This window comes from Myotis myotis, unplaced genomic scaffold, assembly GCF_014108235.1.
Source record: "Myotis myotis isolate mMyoMyo1 unplaced genomic scaffold, mMyoMyo1.p scaffold_m19_p_7, whole genome shotgun sequence".
NCBI lineage: Eukaryota > Metazoa > Chordata > Mammalia > Chiroptera > Vespertilionidae > Myotis > Myotis myotis.
Genome location: NW_023416379.1, coordinates 10,838,408 through 10,857,943, shown reverse-complemented (window position 1 = coordinate 10,857,943; position 19,536 = coordinate 10,838,408). Strand labels below are relative to the sequence as shown.

Genomic DNA, 19,536 nt, shown 5'->3' with positions numbered 1-19,536 from the left:
AGTTGTAAGAATCTTTCCCAAAGACATTCAGACAAAAAAATATATGTACACACAAAATTATTCACTTTAGTTATGTTTGTATTAGCAAAAGAGAGGAAACAACACAGATGACCATCAACAGGGAAAAGGCTGAAAAAAAACATGATACACTCATAAACGGAGTACTATGCAGCTGTAAAAAGGAGTGTGGACCATCTGTACATAATGATCTCCAAGATAAAGTTACATAAAGAGAAGCAAAACTCTACATGTATAATATGACATTTACCTGAGAAATTGAGAGGGGATATGGATGAATTATATTTTAAATAGATATTTATTTTTTAAATAATATGATAAGCTTTAAAAATTTTTTTTAAATGTTACTTAGAGAAGGAGGTGAAATACAGGGTGAATAGGGCAGTAACAGGAGCCAGACGCCTCTGCATGCTCCCTGTTTGATAAATCTGACTTGGGAAATATGCAACGTAGGCTGGAGCTGGCTTGTACTGTTCCCTGGCCAACGTGCAGGTGTTTTGGGAGCCAGTTACCCTGACCTTGGTAGCTTGAAATTGGCTATGGTGGGAGTGCACAGGCATGCACTGTAATTATTCTCTCTACCTCTATATAAGACAAAATTTCTATAATAAAGTTAGAAACCGTACGAACAAAAACAACAGAATTATGTAGCTAATTCTAACAAGCGGGTCCTAGAACAGTGACATAAGACTAAGACATGAGAAATTAGAAATCCAGGATGATCACCTAGGGAGTTTTGCAAAATATAGTCTCTGAACCACCACTGTCTTAATAAACTGCAAAGACTGAGAGAATTCTGTCATATTCCTCAGGACTGTACGAGTGGTGAAAAGATTGAGAACCACTGTTTAAACACTATTAAGGGCTGTTCATTATTCATCTAGTTTTTATCTCCATACCTGACACTAAGTGGTACTCAAGTAGTATTTGGTGAATTAATGAGTGACCCTGGGAAATGAAAATAAATAGGCAAACTTAATGGAGCTAAATGATTGATGGGCAAAAAACATTATATTTGATAATCACCTGGCCGGGTGAGTCAGTTGGTTGAAGCTCTGTCACATACATCAAAAGGTTGCAGGCTCTGTCCCTGATAGGGGCATGTATGGGAGGCAAGTGATCGAATTTTTTTTCTCTCTCTCGATTCCTCTCTTTCTAAAAATCAAAAAACATATCCTTGGGTGAGGAATTAAAAATTTTTTTTAAATCACTTAGGTTACCAAGTTTAAAGAGTAGGCTCTCTGTTTTAAGTGGAATGGCTTTTTGTCATAAAGCCACAGACCAGTCACTTCAAACAACTACAAGTAAACTCCCAGAATAAAAATAGTTTTAAATACACAATTGGGTGGGGTGTGGCTAGCAAATATTCTGATTCTACAATCTGTTTGGATAAGACATTGCTTCTTATGTGACTAACAAAGCAAACAGTAGTCCGATTCCCTGTGCTGAAATTAATACACTATTTGCAAAAAGGGTTGAACGTCGCAGGCTTGTTCAATAAAGACACCACATTTCCCAAAGCTAAAGGGGAATACAGAATGACAAATACCCACATATATTTACATATCCCACAAGAAGGTGTATGACCACCTGGTATGGATTTTGTCTCCCACAAGTACTTCATGCAGCCAAGCCCACTGTCTGATTACGGGAAAGAGAATTAATACCTTGAATTCTAATATTCTAATTTTAAAGCTGGGTGGAGCTTAAAAACCTAGTCCAACCCTTTCATTGTGTCGATGAACAAGCACCTACAAGAGGTTAAGGTGAAAAGCTCTAAAAGTAGGTACAGTGGCCACAGATGAACAGAGTCTATGCAGGTGCACAATGCTAGGTATGGAGAGCTGCGAATAAATCTCAACTTTCGCATGAATGGCATCTAAAGGGTACCAATCTCAATCATAAGCAAATAAGTGTGTGTAAAACCATATGTACACACAAAAATACTAGAACTGTACTTCCAATAACTCCTTTCAAACAAATTCTTCAGCCTGGCATTCAAGAGCATCCACAATGTTACCCTAATGACTTTTTCAAAATCTTGTCCAAATGAACCATAAGCAGATAGAAGGCGGTCACTTTCTCTCACTTACCTTTTGTGGTCCCTTACAGACATAGTGCAGTACATGTAATCATTACAAAAGTTACTCCATAGAAAATTTCCAAATGATGAAAGATTTTAAAAAAAACTTTTCAATTCTTCTGTTAATCTGAACTGATATAAAGTCACATTTCATGTGTATCAATGAGTATTATACAAACATCCTATATAATAAAAGGCTAATATGCAAATCAACCGAATGGCAGAATGACCAGTCGCTATGATATGCACTGACCACCATTCAGCCAGAAGCCAGGCTCACAGCTGGTAAGCGCAGTGGAGGTGGCGGGAGCCTTTCTCTCCTCCACGGCAGTGCTAAGTAAGGATGTCCAACAGCTATCAGTTGGATATCCCCCGAGGGCTCCCAGACTGCACGAGGGCACAGGCCGGGCTGAGGGACACCCCACCCCCAAGTGCACGAATTTCGTGGACTGGGCCTCTAGTATAGGATAATGTAGATTTTTTAAAAATATGGTAACCAGTAAAAGGTTTAAAAGTGAGAGTTAGGAGGAAGGGAGGCAGTCAGATGAGTTACCATTTACAAGGTGCTAATCAGGCTTTGTTTAAAAGACAGAAAATTGTATGCAGGGGAGGAGGAAAGGAAAGGAAAGGACAAAGAACAAACTTTTATTCTGTTCACTGGCCAGACATTCAATTATTTCCATTGCTGGACAATCCTGAATCCATATCACTCTACTTCTAAAGAGATTTTTAAAAAGATGTATCTACGCCTATGTATGAAATACTCCTTTCGTCTATTTCACCTTCACCTGTTAGCTCCAAAATCATGCAATTAAATAAGATAGAAAAATTAGTCTTTCAACTTTCTATCTTTATTAGTTTCTTCAGGATTCCTCAAACCTATTTTAAGAGTCTCCTAATTGTTGAAGAGAATACTAACTACACTGAAAATTACAATGATAACATTTAGTGTTATCTTTAGGAGAAAATGTTTTCTAATTGGGCTGATTCAAGATTCCTGATGGAAATTCCAATATTTTTAAAATGCTGGAAGCAAAGTTTAAAGAATATATTTTCTTTTAAAGTGAACAGAGCAACATCATTTAAATAGACATAATATGACATTATCAAGTTAAGGTTTTTTTGTAATCTCTACTGCAACTCTAAAGTAAAATCCAAAAGTAAGCAATAAAACCTGAAGTCATATACTGAACATAGTGCTGTGAATAAACTAAAACCTTCAGGATAATTATATTGCTAACTCTACCATCAAATTCATGGATATCTTGCTCTGTCTGAAAAATTTAAAATAGTTAACATGTAAAACTTGAAATATTCATTTGCTATCATATTTAAAATTTCTCTTAATAACTTCTGAGGAGTTACACTAAAATCCTAAAATACAAAACAGCCTACCTACATTTTCACCACTATGTTACTCCAAGGCTAAAAATAAGTCAGAATTGGGGTAAGCTATTTTCATAAAAACTTAAGAACATTAATGGACACATTGATGGCTTTATGTAATAATTGAAGAATTTAGATGCTGTTTAAATCCACACTCCCCTCCAAAAAAGACTTCTCCCCTTTATATACTACCAAACATTTTCAACCAAATAACACAAGAATGTGGTTTTCAAAAATATAACGAGGGCAGTATCATCCCATCATGAACAAACCTAAACATCTGAGTAATAACTTCTAAAATAAAATTACAGAAAAAGATGGTGTACGGTTACAACTATTAATATATATTTAAGACAAAGACTTTATTTTTCAATAAGAAAACAAGGAGAAAGACAGTCCAACCTGATCTTGTATGTCTGCCCAATAGAACTTTCCACCATAATTACTTCCACTGGGGGAGGAGCTTAAGCTCAGGGTGACCTCATGTAGTAGAAGGGAAACCAGTATAAATACAGCAGGACAGCTCTGGAGGGAGCATCTTCTGCATTGCTCACCTGGGAACAGGAGGGCTCAGACAGTGACCAAGAAACCATTCCGGGAACTCCCAGCACTCACTCAGGTAAGAATATGGCTCAATGCTCACAGGTGGACTTCCGTGTCAGCTTGCTTGGAAATAACTACTTGGATTAATGAATTAACTACTTGGATTTTGTGATTTTAAAAAATGGCTTTCCACTAAAATGCACTCAGAAAATTTAATTTGCTTCAGTCTCTACAAAAGACAGTCCTAGTAAAACAGGATTTGCAAAAACTAATGCCCTAATCTGAATTTCAGTGTATTTTTAAACTATTGGATGTTTTTGTCTAGGTCAAAGATCCTGAATTATTTAATACAGACATTCAATTATAGTTTCTGTTTCTTTTTTTTTACTTCATTTTTACTTGATTATTGGTTTCCCAAAACATATATTCATTTAACTAAGAAATTATAACTCATTAATTATTAAATATACTCAAAATATATACAGTAAAATTAAAAAAATAGGTATCTCTATAAGGAATCCATTTGTACAACATTAGAAAAATAAAATGGGTCAATAAACAGAGTGGAACGAAATCATTATTTTCTGTTTTTCAGAATCCATCTGAGAACATGCTGCCACCAATAGCCCTTTTGCTGCTAATGTCCTTGAATTTGGTTCATGGAGTGTTTTATGCTGAGAGATACCAAACACCTACAGGCATAAAAGGCCCAGCATCCAACACCAAGACACAGTTCTTCATTCCTTATGCCATCAAGAGTAAAGGTAAGCTGAACTGTTTATGTTGCTTGATTAACTAGTTGGTTTCTACAATCTAATGATCTCTTTAACAAAATGCTACTAACTCTGGTGTTAAATTATTTTCAAAATCTGGAACTAGCCCAAAATGATTTTTGGAAAAAGTAGGTCTATTCAAGAACATTAATATTCTTTGCACAATAAGTATAACAGAAAGATATACCTGAACTTTTTAATGTATGGAAAATTTTTCCTTTAAAAGATGCTTTTGCATAAACAACTATCATAATCTAGAAATACTAATCCAATCAAAATTACTCACATTGAAAATGGTTTAAATAAAATGATTGACAAGTGCACAAAAAAAGAGTAGGAGGTCTATATATCTGTTCAGCTTTCTTGGCTCCTGTAAGAGTACTGAGAAAATGTTTAATAAAGTGCTAATAGATCCTCAAAGAGCAATGATTAGGGTTCATATTCACTAATTCCATTTACTAACATCTGACACATGCTGCCTGTAAAGCATCTACTGAATTAAACTGAATAATCTGAACTGACTGGAGGATTCAAATTTCTTTCCATAGTATTTTCTCATTATAGTTATATATTTTATCCCATAAAGAAAGCTAAGGATATTTGCCATTCCTTAACAAATGCCTTTGGAGACAACAATTTTGAGCAAGTTAAACATGTAGGATTGTCTATTAAAGAAGAAAGCTGAAATGTAAAATATTTCATAAAAGGTAGCTTAATGTTTAAAAATAAATGCACAGCCAAACCGGTTTGGCTCAGTGGATAGAGCATCGGCCTGCGGACTGAGAGGTCCCAGGTTCGATTCCGGTCAAGGGCATGTACCTGGGTTGCGGGCATATCCCCAGTGGGAGATGTGCAGGAGGCAGCTGATCGATGATTCTCTCTCATCGATGTTTCTAACTCTCTATCTCTCTCCCTTCCTCTCTGTAAAAAATCAATAAAATATATTTAAAAAATAAATAAATAAATGCACAGATGTACAACAGATACTCTTGAATGTCTCAAACTGCAAATGAAATAAGAGAAAGATATGTTAGGAAAGAAAGAAGAAAAGATAAGGAAACCTGCTTCTTGAAGCAATAAATGGCATTTTGAAATGCTATGACAAGCAGCCCAAGGTTATACTCTTTATGATCACAAATTCAGCCTTTTTGTAGTTTACCAAGATCATAAGAAATGGTTTTAAATTAAAAATAAAATGCACCATTTTTAGAAGGTTAAAAATATTTCTATCTCCCCATCTTAATTTACTGTATAATCTTGGCTAATTTTTGCAGAGTAAAAATATGTATCTTATTTACACATAAAAAGTTGAGCTGTATTTTAACTATTAAATCCACCTTAACTTCTACTTGATTATATAACGTAGGAACTCAGCATATTATCACCCACTGGCAGGCATTGTACACTGAATGAAGACAAAAGCCCACAAATCTACAAGTAAAACATGAAGCTGATAACAGAAACACAGCATGCACATCTGTTCAGCACAGGCTAAAAGAGAGCTCAGCCAAAACACACTAAATTATGTTTCTGAAACTCTATTAAACAGAAAATTATTTTAATGCAAATTATGCAGCTAGGTATTTAAAAATAATATGTAATTTTATTACCATCTTTATTAGCTGTTAAAGAAGTTTTCTGAGAAAGAATGAGTATTTTCTGCAGCTGCTTGTGATGATTACAGCCTAAAGATCTTTGACATGCTAATACTTCCCTAATGGTATATCCCAGAGCCAGCAATGCTGTTATATCCCACCTCTGAGTGACTAAAATAGCCCTTGGACATCTCCTACCATACTTACAGCAGCTCTCATAGGAGGCACCCTCTGCTCCTCCCACACTTGTGGCTCAATTGCACTTTTCATATAAAAAGTAATGAATAAGTGATTTTTTAAAAATATTTTTATTGATTTCAGAGAGGAAGGAAGAGGAAGAGAGAGTGAAACATCAATGATGAGAGAATCATTGATTGGCTGCTTCCTGCACGCCCCCTACTGGGGATCAAGCCCACAACCCGGCCATGTGCCCTTAACCAGATTCGAACCCAGGATCCTTCAGTCTGCAGGCCAAGGCACTATCTGCTGAGCCAAACCGGCTAACTAAGTGATTTTTTAGTTTAAATATATTCTACTATGAGAAGTAGTTAGCTCAAATGAACCCATAGCACTATGCCATCAAGAATATTTATGTGCATTTATCAAGGAAAACTAGATAAGCATTTTAACACTACTTAATGTACCTCTCCCTTTAGGTCTAATTCTTTGTTTCAATTTTAAGTCAATAACGAAGACTGTAGGAGTGCACAGTATGTGCTGAGGTTAAAAATAAAAATGCAACTTAAATCTAAACCCCGTGTTTAGCAGGGCCATGGCTGATGTAAATTAGAATTAAGGGCATTTCTTATTTACGTCTTACAGAATAGCTTTTGTGAAAATGTTATTGTTCTTAAATATTTTCCCATTTATCTTGCACTTGTCTTTTTCTTCCTTTTCTGTAAGATACTGTTTTTCTTCCTAGGAAGATGATTTCCCCAAAATAAATGTAATAAATTTGCTTCCACTGCACTCTTATTATACTAGTAGATGGATTCTTCAACCCCAGCTTATTTTCATGGGTCATTAGGTTATAATGAAAGCATTACGGTAGCCGTAGTCTTGTAAAACCATCTTCTCCGGCAGTGTTTTTAAAAACCACACAAAATGCACTGTCTAAAACCATGTAAGACCGATCAGTCAAAAAGGACTGATTGACGCTGCAATGCTCTGTCCTGATTCACATCTCCAGAAGCAATGATTATCCTTAATGTTACTAACGATGTCCCTCTCTGGGTGTGTTTTTGGGCATGTCTTTTAGGTATACCAGTAAGAGGACAGCAAGGTACTCCCGGTCCACCAGGCCCCGCTGGACCTCGAGGGCACCCAGGCCCCTCTGGGCCACCAGGAAAACCAGGCTATGGAAGTCCTGGACCCCAAGGAGAGCCAGGGTTGCCAGGACCCCCGGGACCATCAGGCACGGGAAAGCCAGGCACACCGGGACTGCCAGGAAAACCAGGGGAGAGAGGACCTTATGGACCAAAAGGAGATGTTGGACCAGCTGGTTTACCAGGACCACGGGGCCCACCAGGACCACCTGGAATTCCCGGCCCGGCTGGAATTTCTGTGCCAGGAAAACCTGGACAACAGGGATCGCCAGGAGCCCCGGGACCCAGAGGCCTTCCTGGAGAAAAGGGTGCACCGGGAGTCCCTGGTGTGAATGGACAGAAAGGAGACACCAGATACGGTGCGCCAGGCCGTCCAGGTGAGAGGGGCCTTCCCGGTCCTCAGGGGCCCATGGGACCGCCTGGCCCTCCCGGAGTGGGAAAAAAGGGTGAAAATGGGTTCCCAGGGCAGCCAGGCATCAAGGGTGATCGGGGCTTTCCAGGAGAAAGGGGACCGATTGGCCTACCAGGCCCCCAAGGTCCTCCTGGGGAACGAGGACCAGAAGGCATTGGAAAGCCAGGAGCCGCCGGAGCCCCAGGCCAGCCAGGGGTCCCAGGAACCAAAGGTCACCCCGGGGCTCCGGGAATCGCGGGGCCCCCAGGGCCTCCTGGTTTTGGGAAACCAGGCTTGCCAGGTCTTCAGGGACAAAGAGGACCTCCCGGTCTTCCAGGGGGCCCGGGTGCCAAAGGGGAGCAAGGCCCGGCAGGCCGTCCTGGGGAGCCAGGTCTGGCTGGACCCCCTGGAAATGTGGGACCCCAAGGACCAAAGGGCATCCCGGGCCACCATGGAATGCCAGGCCCTAAAGGTGAGGCAGGGCCACCTGGGCCTGCAGGACGCCCTGGGGCTAAGGGAGAAAGGGGTTCCTCTGGCTTAGATGGGAAACCAGGGTACGCAGGAGAACCCGGTCTCGATGGTCCCAAGGGCCACCCAGGGCTTCCAGGACCCAAAGGTGACCCTGGAGTAGAAGGACCTCCTGGTCTCCCAGGCCCTGCAGGCCCCGCAGGAGCGAAGGGAATGCCTGGACACAATGGTGAGGCAGGTCCCAGAGGTGCTCCTGGAATACCAGGCACCAGAGGCCCCATTGGGCCCCCCGGCATTCCAGGATTCCCTGGATCTAAAGGGGACCCAGGGACTCCAGGTCTTCCTGGCCCAGCTGGCATAGCAACTAAGGGCCTCAATGGACCCACAGGGCCACCCGGGCCTCCAGGTCCGAGAGGCCACGCCGGGGAGCCTGGCCTTCCAGGGCCCCCCGGTCCTCCAGGGCCCCCAGGGCAGGCAGTCGCTCCTGAAAGCTTTACAAAGGCGGGCCAAAGGCCCAGTCTTTCCGGGATGCCCCTCGTTAGTGCCAACCAGGGTGTGACAGGAATGCCCGTGTCTGCTTTCACCGTTATTCTCTCCAAAGCTTACCCAGCAATAGGTGCTCCCATCCCATTTGATAAGATTTTGTATAACAAGCAACAGCATTATGACCCGAGAACTGGAATCTTCACCTGCAAGATTCCGGGAATCTACTATTTCTCCTATCATGTGCATGTGAAAGGGACCCATGTGTGGGTAGGCCTGTATAAGAACGGCACCCCCGTCATGTACACGTATGATGAATACACCAAGGGCTACCTGGATCAGGCTTCGGGCAGTGCCATCATCGACCTCGCAGAAAATGACCAGGTGTGGCTCCAACTGCCCAACGCCGAGTCCAATGGCCTGTACTCCTCTGAGTACGTCCATTCATCTTTCTCAGGATTCTTAGTGGCCCCGATGTGAGCATATGCGCACCAAGCTAATATAAATCTGCTTGAAAAGGCATTCCCCAACGTCGCCCGCCCCACAAAATGCGTATGGACGTAGGCTGAAAAAGATAGCACTCATTTCAATACAGATTTGAGCTTTCAGACCAACAAGTTTTCCCTCTGAAAAGCGAGCAGCAATGGTAACCAATAGGAGAAGACCCTGTCAAATTCCTAGTCAGCAGTCCTAAGACATTTCAAGTTTTCTGTGAAGTCCTTCAGTACTTAAAAAATCTCACCATAAAAGTCCTGCTAAGCCAAAATACAAAATGATCACAAAACCCTGATCTGTGATGCTACATTACGTTAAATTTGATTTCAGAATGTCAGCATTTCCTTTTAAAATAAGCCTGTTTTCTAACAGTTAACAGAACTTCTAGGAAACATTCAAGAGGTATATCTGTATAGGACTTAAATACTTGAATATTCAAATTTAGAAGACATTATATATCATAGGATCTTTCTGATGGTGCATTACTCAAAGGCTTAAATGGCCCCTTGTGAAAAAATCTATTCATATACAGAGGTGCATATAGATTTTTTTATGGCTCTCATAAAAAACACACAAAATATAATGTTAAAATTAACCAGAAATGCAAGGTGCTTTAGTTATGAACCTTTACAAACTTTTCTGTGATTGCAGAAAAGCTTTCTATATACCCTTCACAACTTGGAAGTTGGTGTCTGATCTAATGTATTTATTTAACACAAGTATAATTAATTTGATTTAATTCCTTTACTGAGTTTTATATCAGATGATTTTGTGGGTTTACAGTATGTACCTTGTGCCTCCCATTCCAGTGAAATTATAACTAATGTCAAAGGTTTCAAAATCTGCCTAGAAATGAAGACATTATTTATTTATGCTCCGTACTGTATTTTTATATTGCTGTTTAAAAGTCATAAGCTGTACCTCACTTACGAAAGCACGAAATGTTTTACCTACTCCTTATTTACAATGCAATAAAATAACATCCATAGATTTCTGTGCGGAATTTATTTGCCAATAGCAATTTGCAATTCTCAACCATTCTTTTAAGGCTCTTCATTTTACAAAGCTAATAAAAAGTAAAACAATGAAGTGGTGGGTGGCTTTACAGTTGTCAAGGATACGCCTCTCCACTGGAGATGGGCATTCCCACACACCCGGGCACTGAGTGTACCTGTGACCCCCTCAGCACCACACGTGACCCACAAGCCAGTGAAGGACGGGTGGCTGGGAGAGAAAGGTGAGGTAATCACCCCCGATCAGCGATTTTCTTCTGGGAGGGAAAGAAAGAGATGGCAGAGAAATATGTAATTTGAACAAATATTCTGCAATTATAATTTGTTGCCTTGATGTGTTTTTAGTCATAATATTTAGGATTATTTTGATGGCTTAAATTACATTAAAAGGCAAGAAATGTTTATGTCAATCAAAAGGCAATATTTTTCCTGACTGTTTTGGCTCAGTTGGTTGGAGCATCCTCCCATACACCAAAAGGTGGCAACCAAATCTCAGTCTCTCTCAATCTCTCCCTCCCCTCCCCCTCTTCCCCCTGCCTTTCTCTGCCAAAAAATAAATAAAAAGGGGGGCAACATTTTTCTAAGCTCAAAAAGTACTGCTCTTGCGCATCTATCAGCCACCCACTGGCTGAATCAGGACAGTCTGGTTGAGGTCACCAGGGTCACATACTATAAAGGCATCTCTATTCCTTAGCAGTAACGTGTGTATCTCAAGCAAACCTGTGAACAGAACCATGAAACCCTGGGCTCGGGTTGGTGATATCTCTGCCCTCATTCTGGGTCAGCTAGTCCTGTTTTTTAAGCAAAAACAATGGCATTTTCACTTTTTCCAAACTGTAACAGGTTACAGGTGTCACCAGCCCTCATTCCCAAATCAGGAAAGGGCAACACCAGAACTTCAGTTCTGGAGAATGGACCAAACGACCCCATTGACAGGTATGCAAAAGACGGCACAACTCAAAATGTTGGCTATTAGGGCCATGAGACAGATATAAACAAAACGACCTCTTAAATGGTACAAACTTTATAGTGATATTTAGGATCAAATTAAGTCCCAATTAAAGAACGCAGCAGATTAGGTAATGTCTAAGTAATTCACTAAACACATAGCATTTAGCATCTATTAGAAAGTATTCACATTACTCACCCCTAAAAGCTGACATCTTATAATTGTGTTGAATACCAGCAACTATATCCTTCCAAAAATCAAATGTTTTCTGACCATTGTTCTTCTAAAAAAAAAAAAAAAAATCCAAATGTAACATATCCAATAATTCTTTTTTACGCATAATAGAAAATACTTGGCAAACAATTACAATATTACTGTATTCGAAAATAGGGACTTATTTTCAGAAAACATACTGGGTTAATAAACTTCTCATTCTTAAAAATCATCCATGAAAATTATTGCTACAAAGATGTGTATACACACACACAATTATATTAATATAACTCATATAACCGAAATCAAATAAAAATTTCCACTCATTAGAAAGCATGAAAATTACAGGATATTTTAAACAGGGGGATAAATTTATAGCTTCTGAGACATCAGAATGTGTTACTCTGTGTACAATGGCATCAATGGGGCTACGAAGCCTGAAACCATAAAGCTGGTTACTTTAGAATTCAGTGCACATGTACCTGAATTTCAATATAAAAGAGCAGCAAGTCTCTATAGGAGGCATGAAGGAGATTCCAAGTCCAGAAAGTAAATCATTTTTAAAAAAATGTATTTTATTGATCTTTCACAGAGAGGAAGGGAGAGGGATAGAGAGTTAGAAACATCGATGAGAGAGAAACATCGATCAGCTGACTCCTGCACACTCCCCACTGGGGATGTGCCCGCAACCAAGGTATATATGCCCTTGACCAGAATCAAACCTGGGACCCTTGAGTCCGCAGGCCAATGCTCTATCCACTGAGCCAAACCAGTCAGGGACGTAAATCATTTTTATTAAGACTTTTTTAAACCAGAAAGCAAGTAAACATTACATTGAAACACACAACCCTACAACCTTTTGCTCCCTTGGAAATATTAAGCAGTGTTTCCATCTAAACGAAGACCAACTACTAGATATTTGTATCTATTATAAAAACTCCAAAACATTTAAAGACTGATACATTTGCTTGTAGTCACTATGAAACGAGAAACTGTCTCTATTTCCTCTCAATAACAATTTCTACAAACACACCAGAACTAATGCTCTACAGAAACTGTCACAAACACATGACGGTAATTATGAGTAAAAAATAAACCATTACCTGTGTTCTAAAATAAACATGATCACTGTGATTTTAAAAGATAACGTATGCAAAAAGGAAAGCGATTCTGACATAAAGCCAGTTTATGTTCATAGGTCTTAAATTCTAAGTATAAACTGATATAACTATGCCGAAACCGGTTTGGCTCAGTGGATAGAGCGTCGGCCTGTGGACTGAAAGGTCCCGGGTTTGAGTCCGGTCAAGGGCATGTACCTGGGTTGCGGGCATATCCCCAGTGGGGGGTGTGCAGGAGGCAGCTGATCGATGTTTCTCTCTCATCAATGTTTCTAACTCTCTATCCCTCTCCCTTCCTCTCTGTAAAAATATCAATAAAACATATTGGAAAAAAATCAATAAAATATATTTTTAAAAATTTTTTTAAAAAAACAAAAAACTGATATAACTAGAAATCTATTTAATTTTGATACACAGTACAAAAAAGTGTATATGCATTAAACTATGCTCAAAATGATTCATTTTAAAATTTCATCTCATTTTCTCTCATTTTACATTATTTAGAATGCTTAAGGACATGTCGAATTTTCTTAATTACCTTTATTTTTTTATTGGTAGTAAAACGAAGAAAATATTTTTCCAGATGCAAGTTCTTTTTTTTTATTGCTTTAAAAAAACAAGTAAGCATTTACTGAACTGACATTAATCAATAATTTTGCATATTTTCTTTTTGTGTTATTTCCCTTGTCGATTCTACAAGTTGAAAGCAAAATAAAACACTCCTATTCTATTCTTTTGTTTCATTTAAAAGCAGTGAGCTTCTATTCCAAAACCAGACTATATTATCTGAAGAAGCAAACAGTCGATGCACATTGTTTCTGGTCCACCCCTCAAAATACGAAATCTAAACTGGGTGTGTGTGACCTGAGCCACAGAAAACTGAGGCAAGGAATAGGCACCATTTCTTTTTTTTTTTTGCTGGCACATGGGAACAATCAGTAGAAAATGCAGAGTTAAAGCCACACTGTAGACTTGAAGATGTCTATGCAAGAATGTTTAAACCTGTAGAAATTTTTTATGAGAGTTCGAGCCAAATTGATGACATATGGGGGAACAAGATCTCCAGTGCTCTGGAGAATAGAGTTTTGCAACGTCTTTAATGCATTTGAAATTAATGAGGAAACAAGGAAGATTACATGGCGTTGGGAGAAAGCAAGGTGGGGACTGGATTGCAGGGTAGTTAACAAGGTTATGTGCTCTCTTAAGGTTGGCTACAGTTTACTTCAAAGGTGTATTAACCTAGATGCACAGAAACAATAGACAGGGCTTGCTTAAGGCCAAGATAAACCTTTTACTAAAAAATTATATGCGTGGGGCATGTCAACCACCATAACCTGCCCAGTAAGAATGTATGCAGATGCCAAGTTCTGTATTTTTCCCTAGACTTTTGCACCCCCTGCTGGAGAACAGGTTTATCCTCCCTGGGGGGAAAATGGTCACTGCTTATTTAATTTTCCAAAAACATTTTGGCCAAATTCTCTGTGTTTCTTCCTCAGTCTCCTCTGAAACCACAAAGAGGAAATTGAGTAAAATCTCCACTCAAAAGACATATACTGATTTATATGTACATCACAGTTTTCTAAAACATAAAAAAAAAAAAAAGTTTTCACCTTTGTTAAAGAGTCCACCACTCTGGCACACAGAAGAGCTCCTGGCAGGTCAAAGTAGTTATCATAAAAATAATACTTTCCTGAAAAAGAACAAAATTTTAAACTGGGAACAAATTCATGCTGAAATTATTAGAGGGAACATCTCAGACTATTTTTTTATTCTTAAGAAAGGTTAGGAAGAGCTTTGCCAGAAATCTAGAGGAAAAGGAAGATGATATCCCACATACATTTCTGCCCCCGCTCTGCTATTCTGTACCACACCATACTCCGGGGCTCCCCCAACCAGACAGTGGGCAAAGTTCCTTACCCTGTACATTATCTTATTTCTTGCCCGTGGCACCAGAGTGAGCTGCTGATCCTGATGGCTAGCTGTCCTAAGCACCATAAACCTGTGTATCCTTAGAGCATCATTGCCAGGTGTATACTCCTTTTTTCCATCCCCTTCCTCTCCCGTGGTGGGCATTAAGAGATGAAATTCAGTTTAAGAGTTGAATATTGATGTGTCTTGTTTGGAGTCTAATAAACAACTCAGGAGTTTAATGAGAAGGGCTCACTGACTTCCACCCACAAAGCCAGGGGCTGATGTCACTCAACTGTCAACCATGGGCTGGCCTGTGTGCATAGTGAGGCTTAGTCAGCCTTGACCTATTAACTGGGCCAGGCTGCTGTCAATGCTTCTCCCAGCACCAAAGCCCTGAGACTGTACTGTATGAAGGCGTCACCCCTCCACCTGCTTACAGAACAGACGGCTCACTGGAAATGAAGTGATTGGTGAGCTCAATAAAGCAAGCCTCTGAATCAAGACCAAGTCCCTTAACCATTAAGCTCTGTACACAGAAATACCTTTCCCCAAGAATCCACTGCCAATACTATTCTCTTTGCAAACTACACACTCTTAGTGATCATGGAACACAGGCGCATGAGTGAAACCACGGAGGGGAAGAGAACAATTTATGTTAGCCTAAGTCTCACTTCCGCAGATGAGTGAAATCTCCATTTAAAAATGAGGAAAGTGATGTTAACAGTGGCTTAGGAATTGACCAGATCTCTTTATCCAGCAAGTAACAGTCAATATGATCCAGGCCTGGCTCCAAGTTCCTGGTGATTGCCACTACACCAAGCTGTTTCCGCATAATCTACCCGTCTGTGGGAGAAAAGCTCAAAAGAACTTGCTCTCTGGTAATCGGTTGGTAAGGAAAACCATCCTTATGCCAAGTCAACATCCTGAAAAGGGATTATAAGAAGACATTAGTGCTTGAAATGCCCTAAATATACCGGTAGGGAAAGCACTTCACAACTCTCTATTTAACTCGGAGATAAATGGACTCAATATACAAAGAAAGGGCATGTAAAGAAAGATGCTATTGGGCCATATTAATCAACATTTTAAACCTGCATATCCTTAGAGCATCTGTACTTCTAGGAGTTCACCCTGGATGTACTTACGAAACTGAAAACTGTACACGTATGAAAATGTGACTGCAGGCTTGTCTGTAATGGCTGAACATCAGACACGTCAATGTCCCCCATCAGGGGACTGATAAAATAAATCGTGATTCAGGCACTGGATGCCAGCATTTAAAAGAATGAGGTACATCCGTGTGTGTGCTGATGTGACAGGATCGCTAAGATGTAAGCTACAAAGAGCAAAGTACAGAAAATGTATGATCCCTGTGGTATAATTTTAAAAAAATAAGCTTTGGGCCGAAACCGGTTTGGCTCAGTGGATAGAGCGTCGGCCTGCGGACTGAAGGGTCCCAGGTTTGATTCCGGTCAAGGGCATGTACCTGGGTTGCGGGCACATCCCTGGTAGGGGATGTGCAGGAGGCGGCTGATCGATGTTTCTCTCTCATCGATGTTTCTGACTCTCTGTCTCTCTCCCTTCCTCTCTGTAAAAAATCAATAAAAAAAAAATAAGCTTTGGGAAAGGGGAATTTTGAGGGGCAGGGGTTGGACATAATTTCTCTTCATTTTATTCCTTTCTATACTTTTTAAATCTCTTAAGCATATGATCACATTGTTGTTGTTGTTTTTAATGTAAATAAAGTTTAACTGGTTTGTAGAACCACAGGCCATTTTTCTTCTTTTATATATCTCTACACTAAAAAAATAAGTGTATATTTTTCCATTGATTTCTAAAGAGAGTGGAAGGGAGGGGGAGAGACACAGAGAGAAACATCAATTGGTTGCCTCACGAATGCACCTGACCAGGGCCAGGATCAAGCCTGCAACCAAGGCACATGCCCTTGACTGGAATTGAACCCGGGACCCTTCAGTCCGCGGGCCAACGCTCTATCCACTGGGCCAAACCGGCTGGGTTAGTATTGTTTCTTAAAAGCATTAGCTTCTTAGTATTTTGTAGAAACAACAGGCCTCTGTTATGTCACCGCCTGACCACCAGGCACCTGGAGTGAAAACAGTTCCCTAACCAACCCAATGAAGAGCAGATAACCTTCCAGGCCATCCTCAGCGGCTCCTGGGCAAATTCAGCACCAGAAGAAGCTGCTGGTTCCCCCTGGAGAACGGGCGGATCGGTGAGTACACAGCTGGCTCAGAGTGGGCGAACGTCCTTTGACAGCTGGGAAATACTTTATTCTTTAAAACACTCCCCGTTACTGAATGGATGTCAGAACTTAGCTGTGTGCCTCGCTTCTCTGGGTTATTTACCACCACCTGTACCTGGAGAGACAACAATTCTCCATCCCCCCTTGGCTAAAAGGCTATCTGCCCATTTAACTTCCGCTAGTTATTCTGAGCTGACATGTGCGAAAGCATTCTATGTCTAACCCCAATGGGAAGTCTCGGCATTGCCTATCAACTTACTTTATCAAGAATACTCATATTTCCTGCAATTTTCATCTCTCCACAAAAACAAAGCTCTCAAAAGACTGCAAATGTAACAAAGAAAGGAAATACAATCAAGATAAGGACTAACTATTTCCAGGTTATTACATTTTCTAAAGGAGAACAGATGCATTTCAAAATAGTGTAGGAGAAAATGGAAAAAAAAATTTAGGAAAAATGAAAAACCAGTAATCATGACTTTTAGTAAGGTCTGGTTATAACAATGTTTTACTTTATGCACACCTATGTCTGTAAAAAATTTCTGAAAAATCTTTTCATGTGTACCCATGGTGAAGCTCTTTAAAGACTGGGAAAAAATGCATACAATCATTTAAAATAAAGAAAAAGAAAAGATGAAGGGAAAAGATACTAGAACTGGCAGTAAGAAGGAAAATTCTAGCCCGGCTAGCATGGCTCAGTGGTTGAGCGTCAACCTATGAACCAAATCATGGTTCGATTCCTGGTTAGGGCACATGCCTGGGGTTGCAGGCTCGATCCTCAGTGAGGGGCATGCAGGAGGCAGCTGATCAACGATTCTCTCTCATCATTGATGTTTCTATCTCTCTCACCTTCTCCCTTTCTCGCTGATATATTTTTTTAAAAAACTGAAGGAAAATTTTAGGAAAGAGAAAGAAGTGAGAATGGAGAAATAAAAGTAAGGATTGAGCCCATAACAAACTGATAAAAATACAGGTTGCTAAGGGATGCATTACTCCTAAGTGCTATTCTTTTTCCTCTAGAACAAGTGCTAGAAAAGGAGTATCAACAAAACCTTAATTAACATAGAAGCAACTGCTAAAGAGAAATCAGACAGATGTGGAAGAAAAATACATCCTATTTCTATAAAACCGCAGTTGCTTCCTTGTACGTCATGCCCAGCAGGACACGAGAAAGGCCTTCTTCATGTCCTCGTGTAGCAGGTTCAGGGTCCAGAAGAAAAGGAGAGGGGATGACAGTGCTGTCCACGCGAGACATACCTGATCGGAAAGCCATCCCAGTGTCAGACATGAAGTACTTCCACTCCCTCCCGCCGTACTCCTTGGCCAGCTCCTCGGGGGCCAGCATCCTGGTGCCGTGGCTAGCCCTGGTTGGGGGAGATGAGGGACACTGCTCGTCAATGGCTCCCTTGAACACCCCTCCCTCCAGCCTTGCTATTGTGGATCCCTTCTAAAATTAACAAAAGTTTTATTTGTTTCTGTTTTCAATTGGATGACTTCCCCATTTAGGAATCTGTAAGGCATTTCTCTTGACAGCTCTAGCTCTTCATTCATCCACCAACGAGCAAGTGACCAGTAGCAGCTCACAATGTGGACCTATAACATAGAAACTATAACCTATAATCTCTCTGGAAGGAATATGACACGACCCTTTCCTAAGAAACGGTCATGTAACTGTGAAGATGAACCTAACTGGAACAATTAAAAAACAACTGTGTGGGCTGGGTCAGGGAGCAGGAGAGAAAAAGCAGCAGGTAGGAGAGTTAGCGTGTGAGCTGCACCAGGTCCACAGGAGAGGGGGGAGGAGCCTGGCACCTGGGGTGGCCAGCTGGTGGGCACAGGAGACTGTGAAGATGAGCGAGCATCCTGCCCATTCAAGGACATAACGTAGCTAAAAATACAATGGGTGGCAGTGAGAAAAATGTGACAAAACTTGGACCAGCAAGACAGGATGTAGCTATTTCCTGTGCTCACAATATTGCCCTTGCATCAGTTGGTCCAGAGGAAAGCCTCTTAGCCTATAGAGAAACAGCTGGTATTTTATGTAGTTTATTATGAGACATGATAATGCTAGAGAGTATCATTTTTTTCTTTGCTTGGGGTTATGACAGCAAAGCAAAATTAAGGAAAAAAGAAACGGAGGAAAAATCACAAATAGGTTCCTTTTTGTAAGGAGGTTAATGTTTTAGAAAGTGGTAAGTAGCGATGGGAGAATCCTGAGTGGGAACTATGAATAGACAAGGAAGCTCCTATATTCAATGGAAGCAGGCATGACGGAGATAAGCTCAGTTCAGGAGAAGTTGCAGGGTAGTTAGAACTTGAATGGAGAGGGTCAGACTTGCAGAAGGGGTGTGGCGAGGGGAGATGAACTGACATAACAATGAAAGAAAGAAGCAAAACTATGGATGCTTTCCGTTCTTTAACTCCAGGATTTGAGATAGACAAGTACATTGTGCTAAAATGATAGCAAAGTTAAAGGTCAAAGTCAAAGCTACACTGTGTGTATGTATGT

At 40.3% G+C, this 19,536-nt stretch overlaps 2 protein-coding genes across 4 annotated transcripts in view; one reads left to right on the top strand and one right to left on the bottom strand.

The window, feature by feature from the left end:
- COL10A1 (collagen type X alpha 1 chain) overlaps positions 1 to 10,550 on the top strand; it is a 35,092-nt gene extending 24,542 nt beyond the window's left edge. The window contains exons 1-3 of one of the 2 annotated variants that reach the window (XM_036316501.1): positions 4,051 to 4,106; positions 4,626 to 4,794; positions 7,657 to 10,550. In XM_036316501.1, the coding sequence (XP_036172394.1) occupies positions 4,641 to 4,794; positions 7,657 to 9,545 (2,043 nt within the window). In that variant the 5' untranslated portion in view covers positions 4,051 to 4,106; positions 4,626 to 4,640 and the 3' untranslated portion in view covers positions 9,546 to 10,550. Of the gene's footprint in view, positions 1 to 4,050; positions 4,107 to 4,625; positions 4,795 to 7,656 lie in introns of those variants that run through there. The other variant, XM_036316500.1, reaches the window with a different exon arrangement.
- NT5DC1 (5'-nucleotidase domain containing 1) overlaps positions 1 to 19,536 on the bottom strand; it is a 106,541-nt gene that overhangs the window by 77,448 nt on the left and 9,557 nt on the right. For both annotated transcript variants that reach the window (XM_036316502.1, XM_036316503.1), the window contains exons 4-6: positions 18,285 to 18,391; positions 14,464 to 14,543; positions 11,721 to 11,805 (exon numbers count right to left, since the gene is read on the bottom strand). In XM_036316502.1, coding sequence (XP_036172395.1) covers positions 11,721 to 11,805; positions 14,464 to 14,543; positions 18,285 to 18,391 — 272 coding nt within the window. The remainder of the gene's footprint in view (positions 1 to 11,720; positions 11,806 to 14,463; positions 14,544 to 18,284; positions 18,392 to 19,536) is intronic.